The sequence below is a fragment of the Salvelinus alpinus genome, chromosome 13, assembly GCF_045679555.1.
Source record: "Salvelinus alpinus chromosome 13, SLU_Salpinus.1, whole genome shotgun sequence".
Classification (NCBI taxonomy): Eukaryota; Metazoa; Chordata; class Actinopteri; order Salmoniformes; family Salmonidae; genus Salvelinus; species Salvelinus alpinus.
Genome location: NC_092098.1, coordinates 16,541,094 through 16,548,778, shown reverse-complemented (window position 1 = coordinate 16,548,778; position 7,685 = coordinate 16,541,094). Strand labels below are relative to the sequence as shown.

The 7,685-nt window shown below is 42.5% G+C and overlaps 1 protein-coding gene across 2 annotated transcripts in view; it reads right to left on the bottom strand.

Annotated features, from left to right (window-relative positions):
- Positions 1 to 911: 911 nt before the first annotated feature.
- The window catches only part of LOC139537201 (vascular endothelial zinc finger 1-like), a 49,143-nt gene continuing 42,369 nt past the window's right edge, over positions 912 to 7,685 (bottom strand). The window contains exons 5-6 of one of the 2 annotated variants that reach the window (XM_071338248.1): positions 4,022 to 4,057; positions 912 to 3,313 (exon numbers count right to left, since the gene is read on the bottom strand). In XM_071338248.1, the coding sequence (XP_071194349.1) occupies positions 2,964 to 3,313; positions 4,022 to 4,057 (386 nt within the window). In that variant the 3' untranslated portion in view covers positions 912 to 2,963. The remainder of the gene's footprint in view (positions 3,314 to 4,021; positions 4,058 to 7,685) is intronic. The other variant, XM_071338249.1, reaches the window with a different exon arrangement.

The following is a 7,685-nucleotide window of genomic DNA, read 5'->3' as shown; positions in this document are numbered from 1 at the left end:
TTTACAGCAATACAACCCCAATTTAATTTTAGCTGTTGATGGTCAGCTGAGACAGCATAATGCTGCAACACTGCAGAATGTTGGCCTACATGTCAGTCTACTGAATATACTAACCAAATACTGTAGATATTCTCTAAATGAAAACATGCAATATTTAAGACTAATCTCCTTTATCTCTTCAAATATTTTACCATTTTAAATAGGGAGTATCATCTAGCCACCTTGAACTGTGTACACATCAAAGGAGGATCAGCTGAAAAGGAGGGGGCAATTGACATTGGACCTGAATAAAACAAACAGCACATCAGTAGTAATTTATTCTGCAGCAGGAAATAAAGACTGGAAAGGTCATTCACGCGTCATCAGTAACTCAATAGAGCATCTATGTGGAGGTTTCGCACAAACACAAAGCTTAGACTAGGTAGCAATTTCAATGGTGAATCTCTATTGGAAAATGTTTTTAGTCTGACTAGGCTTAATCTGTGTCTGGGAAACTGGATTTAAAAAAATATATATACTTTATTTAACTAGGAAAGTCAGTTAATAACAAATTCTTATTTACAATGACTGCTTACGTTGGCCAAACCCTAACTCGGTCGACGCTGGGTCAATTGTGCGCCGCCCTACGGGACTCCCCATCACGGCCGGTTGTGATACAGCCTGGAATCGAAGCACTGAGATGCAGTGCCTCAGACCGCTGTGCCACTCAGCAGCTCCTTGGTGTCTCAAATCACAGAACAAGGCCCCAAAAAAGGCACAAAGCAATCTGACAAGAGGAAACACAATTGGTGTCAATTAAGTGTGTGAACATCTGTACTACTGTGGGGTATGAGTGTAGAGGCTCTAATGAGTGGAACAGCTAGCCTCCCACCATAGGCTGACTCACCAGGAAATGGCACACCGCCACAAAGCCCACCCATCATGTTTTATTTAGACAATGCAAATAAAAAGGCACATAAAACATTGAGCATGTTTACGTAATAATTTCAAACATACATTTAAAAAAATGTAGGAATGTTTTACCTTTCTGCTAATCAGAAAGCCTAGTCTTCATAGGTATATACAAAATTACCATTGTTAATGTTCTAATACAAAATATTTATAAAAAGGTTATCTTTCACATGTCTATTGTAACTATGACATCCTCAGAACTAAAATAGTTTTGTACAAAGATATACATTCAACTGCCTTCACAGAGGTCCAATAATTTCCAAATCATTGTTCTTTTCTTCTTGTTAAAAATGATGAAATATTCAATTCAAAATATTAGCTTATTTGAATCTCATAATCGTATCAAATTTGGCACAGAACAGGCAATTATAGCTCATCTACTCAATGCATAAGAAAACGCTCATCATTGGACTTTCTTTGAAAGAACTCAGGGGGGCATGCATCTTGTGTGATCTTTCAGGAAATACCTCACACAGCACAAAAACCTTGCAACGGTGATATGGCCAAGTAAGAACGTCTTATCTAGTAATCTATGGGTCTCAATGCCTGAGATGTGCTGCCGAGGCCATGTTGGCTCAACTAAATTGTCTGCATCACACTACAACATGATTTAGTCGTACATTACTTCCATACACTTCTCAAAAACCATTAGTGTTTTGTTCTCAATACATCCGTCACCTCATCCATAAATCACCATGACACAGGCGGAGACAATGGATGTTTGATTGAAAGTATAGTTTGCTGAAATGATTATTAAAATGGACGGCTATGTTCACAAAATTAACTTCTACGTTTTTCTTTTAGCAAAAAAGGTATATGGGGAGTTAAATATTTACAAAGTAGCATGGGAAAGGATCAAGTTGTATTAGATGTGAATTCAATCAAATAAAACAAAAAATAAAGTTTACAGGGTTACTCTCAGCGTGTTATCTGAGCAGAGTGTCCATACTATCAGGGTCATCAAAAACAATATTAAAAAGGGTATAAAATATTTCTAACAAAACTATAAACTGTCACCAACATGATAATAATAATAATAATAATAATAAAAGAAATACACATTTGTGAACTTCAGGATAATTTCCTCAATGGCATTTGCAAGCCACTAGATGGCCCTGTTATTATGTAGGCTGGTTACCTAACACTCCAATTTGATCATTGATAATACTGCAGTTAAGTGACACATGGGATATGCTTTCAGTGCAATACTCATTCCTCTTTCCGTTTGTGTAAAACAATTTACGTCAACTGATGACCAAACAAAAGAAGCACACCTCTGCCATCCCTAACATACAGAAAAAAACTAACTGTACACATATTTAACAGTCAAGAGGGACAATTTCCAGATATCCACTTCAACAAAATAATACAGACTCAATTGTTGATGGTGAGAATACATTAACATGTACCTCAAGTGCATACCTCTTATTTGAAAAACAAAGTTACACAGCTGTGAAAAAAAGAATAACCTTCCGTCCAAATGGAAGTCTTTGTCCCTTTTGTTTGACTGCTCTCCTAAAAATATGAAATACTGATTAAAAACAACTTATAAGAAACACCCACTGACTTTGTAAGATAACTTATGGAACAATAAAACCAGCAATTCAGACTTGCATTAATCCTTTTAAAAATGATCTTCCAATTGCAAAGGTATGGGCGTTTAGTGAGGCTTGAGAGGAGTCCTCCACTCTTGTTCATCCTACCCCAACTAATGTAGGCATCACTGTATAACACTTCATCGACTAACTACATCTAGTTTTGAAGTCATTCAGATAATAGACAAAACCTAACTTCTACACAACTGTTCTGGTTCTCTTTTCTGTGATGTAGCATTGGTTGGGGTGGAGCCATGTGACAGGGAGGTTCTCTCCCGCTGCACGGCACAAGTAGGCTAAACTTTCATTTCCAGGTCTGAGGAGTGGGCTGGGGAAAGAAGGGGGTAAGGAGAAGGCATCATCACCTCTTGTTTTGCCCAATTTTTCCCTTTCTTTACTCTCCACCTTTTTTTTTTTTTACCAGGGTGGGGACGAAGGCAGGACTTGGGACAGAAAAGGCATACTCTCCATGGACCTCATGGCGATGTTGAGGGGCCCGGACATTGTCATGGACATTGGGGTGCTGATGGCCAGAGGGTGGGCGATATTCATGTGTGCCGTGGTAGGGATGTTGATCGAGGCGATGTTGATGGGTCCAGTGATGGTGACTGGGTGCTGGAGGCTGACGTTCACCGTGTTGGTGGAAATGTTCATTTGCGACGCTATGGTGACGGGGTTGTTGGAGTTTCCCCGGTTCATCGTGGTGGTGATGGGGGCGGAGGCTGTTACAGGTGTGGCTGAGGCAGAGTTGTGGACGTCATTACTGTCTAGAGAACGGGATAGAGGATATAGTGTTTAAGGTTCATTGCTAAATCAATCAAACAAATACCTGTACACACAGACTTACTGCTTATTCCCCGCCATTAAAACAGAGGGAGGAATGCGGTCTGTACTCGACTATTTTGCATAGATAATTTTTTGCAGTGTACTCAGATTATTTTTGCAGTATACGCCTTCAGCATTCTTCTCTTTACTGCTACTGCCTTGACTCACCTGCAGCACAGATTAAACTAAAACTGACCATAATAGCAATAACCATTTCACACTTTTCTTTAAAATGCGGCAAATACATGCTTTTCTAAAAAAGAAAAATACTGAAGCAGGTAAATCATGTATAGCTTAAAACAGTAAAAAAAAAAAAAAATCTCTAGCGGTCATTCTTGCTGTACATAGTATAGTAAAACAGTTTTACAATTAGGGCACAGAAATGTTTATGGAATGTAATGATGATGCAATGTTTATAAATGAAGTGACACACTATCATGCAGCGTTTTCCCTATATTAATTTGGCTCTCGGCAGAAATGCGCCGCTGCCCCCCCCCCCCCCCCCCTTTTGGGAGTTTACCCACATCCTAACATCAATTTATCCTTGCCTTATACTTGTGTGTGTGTGATGTGACTGTGTGTATTCTTGGGTTGCGGGCAGGGGGGTTGGGGTAAGGTTTGGTTTTCACACAATGCTACATTATTATTACCTTTTTGTCCCCCTGAGGAGTTCCACTGCCAGTCCCCTATTCAGAAATAGACACACAGGGGTTATAAAAGGCTGTCTGCAGGCCAGCCAAGGCTGCTGCGCTAAGGCCAGGGTGTCACTCTCAGTGCACTCTACAGGCCCCACTTCAGGTGGGCAAGGTTGGTACAAACACCAAAACGGTGGCACACACCCTGGCCTACAAGTCCCTAGGGGGAGGAGGGAACGGGCCATAGAATTACTGTGGTGACAAGCAATACCCTATTTGTAGAGTTCTCTGTGCTGTATATGTCTGCCTTGTGTTGTGGACCCTTGGGAGAAGGGTGGCAGTGCTCGTTCAGGTGGCAGCTCATGCAGAGTGAATAAACATAGCAGCTAAGGGATTTCCCTTCAGTGGCCAGGGAAAGGCCTTGTTTCTTCTACTGTCTGAGTAACTGAAACAGGAATCTGAGAAATGTTGATTATACATTGTTATTGACTACACCTTTTGAGCAGTGATTCATGTGTAATGCAGTGTTCTCCAGATGGGAAGAGATGAACAGGGTTCATGTTCCACAGCCACAGGAGAATCACAAATGCGTTGGCTAACGGCCTGTATCACCACAACTCAAATACAGCACTTTCACAAATGGAAATTCTCAGATTAATAAACAGGAAATACAGACACATAGTTACAGCGCGAAGGCTGAGGAAGAAACCCGTTATTGGGCTGTACTTGACAAAGTTATTATTATACACTATGTACAAAACATTAGGAACACCTTCCTAATATTGAGTTACACCCCCCATTTTGCTCTCAGAACAGCCTCAATTCGTGGGGGCATGGACTCTACAAACTGTTGAAAATGTTCCATAGGGATGCGGACTCCAATGCTTCCCACAGTTGTGTCAAGTTGTCAGGATGTCCTTTGGGTGGAGGACCATTCTTGATTCACACAGAAAACTGTTGAGTGTGAAAAACCCAGCAGTCTTGCAGTTCTTGACACACTCAAACCGGTGTGCCTGGCACCTAAACACCCCATTCAAAGGCACTTCAATATTTTGTCTTGACCATTCACCATCTGAATGGCGCACATATACAATCCATGTCTCAATTGTCCCAAGGCTTAAAAACCGTTCTTTAACCTGTCTCCTCCCCTTCATCTACACTGATTGAAGTAGATTTAAAAAGTTACATTAATAAGGGATCATAGCTTTCACCTGGATTCACCTGTTCAGTCTATGTCATGAAAAGAGCAGGTGCTCCTAATGTTTTGTACACTCAATGTATTTAAATGGTTACGGTAGCAGGGATTTTTCTGAATTATTTACTATGCAGTAATACAAAGTAAACTTGAGTTCATGCCACCAAAGATGTCAATAACACTAACAATAAAGACCCATGGAAGAGCAATCCTCTGACAAAAACCCTGCCCACTTCTAAATCTGTGAAAGTTGCACAAATCAATCGAGTGGGGAAGCTGTAAGGTTGTTGCGGTGGGATCAGATCTCACTTTGTGTTCCACTTTCCTCTGCGCCTTTATGCTCAAACACGAGCCAATTGCTGAAAGCGCTTTACATTTAGAACAGATTTTTGCCACAGGCCATTCACTTCTGTCAACCAGAATGTCAGATTACATACCACGTGCAGACAAAACAAATATTTTAAAAAGTACGTATAGCATAGCGTATACATCTCTCCACTCAACGGATTGTAACACCCAATTCATGTTTGAAAACAGAATGTAATTGAAGAGAAATGGGGAAACGTAACTAGCGAGGAGGACATGGTCATCTTGGTAAACGTAAGGTGGGAGCTTCCATGTCCCGTAGCTCTACTACACAGACAATGAAACCTGCCTAAGGATAAAGTCAGCACCAGTCAAACGAGATTTTCACTGTAATGTGAGATCACCTAGTGAGGTTTCCCAAGCACTGGCCTTTGGCACACTGTCTTGGTATGGAGTAAAAGACAACTTCTAGGAAAGTGTCAGCGATGGGATGAGAAGTGTGGATGTTCAATGTGTATACAAAAACAATCAAGTAAGAACTTTTGAAGCCCTTTGAAGTAGTTATTTTAAACCGGTTTCCCACATATTTAAATCTGTGTGTCTGTTTTAAGTACACTATACAGCGCATTCGGAAATTATTCAGACCCCTTTGCTTTTTCCACATTTTGTTACGTTACAGACGTATTCTAAAATGGATTAAATAAAATAAAACTCAATCCGCACACACACACGACAAAGCGAAAACAGGTTTAGATATCTTTGCAAATAAAAAAACAGAAACCTTATTTACATTATTCAGACCCTGCATATTGTTTCCATTGATCATCCTTGAGATGTTTCTTCAGCTTGATTGGAGTCCACCCGTGGTAAATTCTATTGATTGCACATGATATGGAAAGGCGCACACACACACACACACACACGTGTATATACACTGCTCAAAAAAATAAAGGGAACACTTAAACAACACAATGTAACTCCAAGTCAATCACACTTCTGTGAAATCAAACTGTCCACTTAGGAAGCAACACTGATTGACAATAAATTTCACATGCTGTTGTGCAAATGGAATAGACAAAAGGTGGAAATTATAGGCAATTAGCAAGACACCCCCAAAAAAGGAGTGGTTCTGCAGGTGGTGACCACAGACAACTTCTCAGTTCCTATGCTTCCTGGCTGATGTTTTGGTCACTTTTGAATGCTGGCGGTGCTCTCACTCTAGTGGTAGCATGAGACGGAGTCTACAACCCACACAAGTGGCTCAGGTAGTGCAGTTCATCCAGGATGGCACATCAATGCGAGCTGTGGCAAAAAGGTTTGCTGTGTCTGTCAGCGTAGTGTCCAGAGCATGGAGGCGCTACCAGGAGACAGGCCAGTACATCAGGAGACGTGGAGGAGGCCGTAGGAGGGCAACAACCCAGCAGCAGGACCGCTACCGCCGCCTTTGTGCAAGGAGGTGCACTGCCAGAGCCCTGCAAAATGACCTCCAGCAGGCCACAAATGTGCATGTGTCTGCTCAAACGGTCAGAAACAGACTCCATGAGGGTGGTATGAGGGCCCGACGTCCACAGGTGGGGGTTGTGCTTACAGCCCAGCACCGTGCAGGACGTTTGGCATTTGCCAGAGAACACCAAGATTGGCAAATTTGCCACTGGCGCCCTGTGCTCTTCACAGATGAAAGCAGGTTCACACTGAGCACATGAGCACATGTGACAGACGTGACAGAGTCTGGAGACGCCGTGGAGAACGTTCTGCTGCCTGCAACATCCTCCAGCATGACCGGTTTGGCGGTGGGTCAGTCTGGTGTGGGGTGGCATTTCTTTGTGGGGCCGCACAGGCCTCCATGTGCTCGCCAGAGGTAGCCTGACTGCCATTAGGTACCGAGATGAGATCCTCAGACCCTTTGTGAGACCATATGCTGACACATGCACATTTGTGGCCTGCTGGAGGTCATTTTGCAGGGCTCTGGCAGTGCACCTCCTTGCACAAAGGCGGAGGTAGCGGTCCTGCTGCTGGGTTGTTGCCCTCCTACGGCCTCCTCCACGTCTCCTGATGTACTGGCCTGTCTCCTGGTAGCGCCTCCATGCTCTGGACACTATGCTGACAGACACAGCAAACCTTTTTGCCACAGCTCGCATTGATGTGCCATCCTGGATGAGCTGCACTACCTGAGCCACT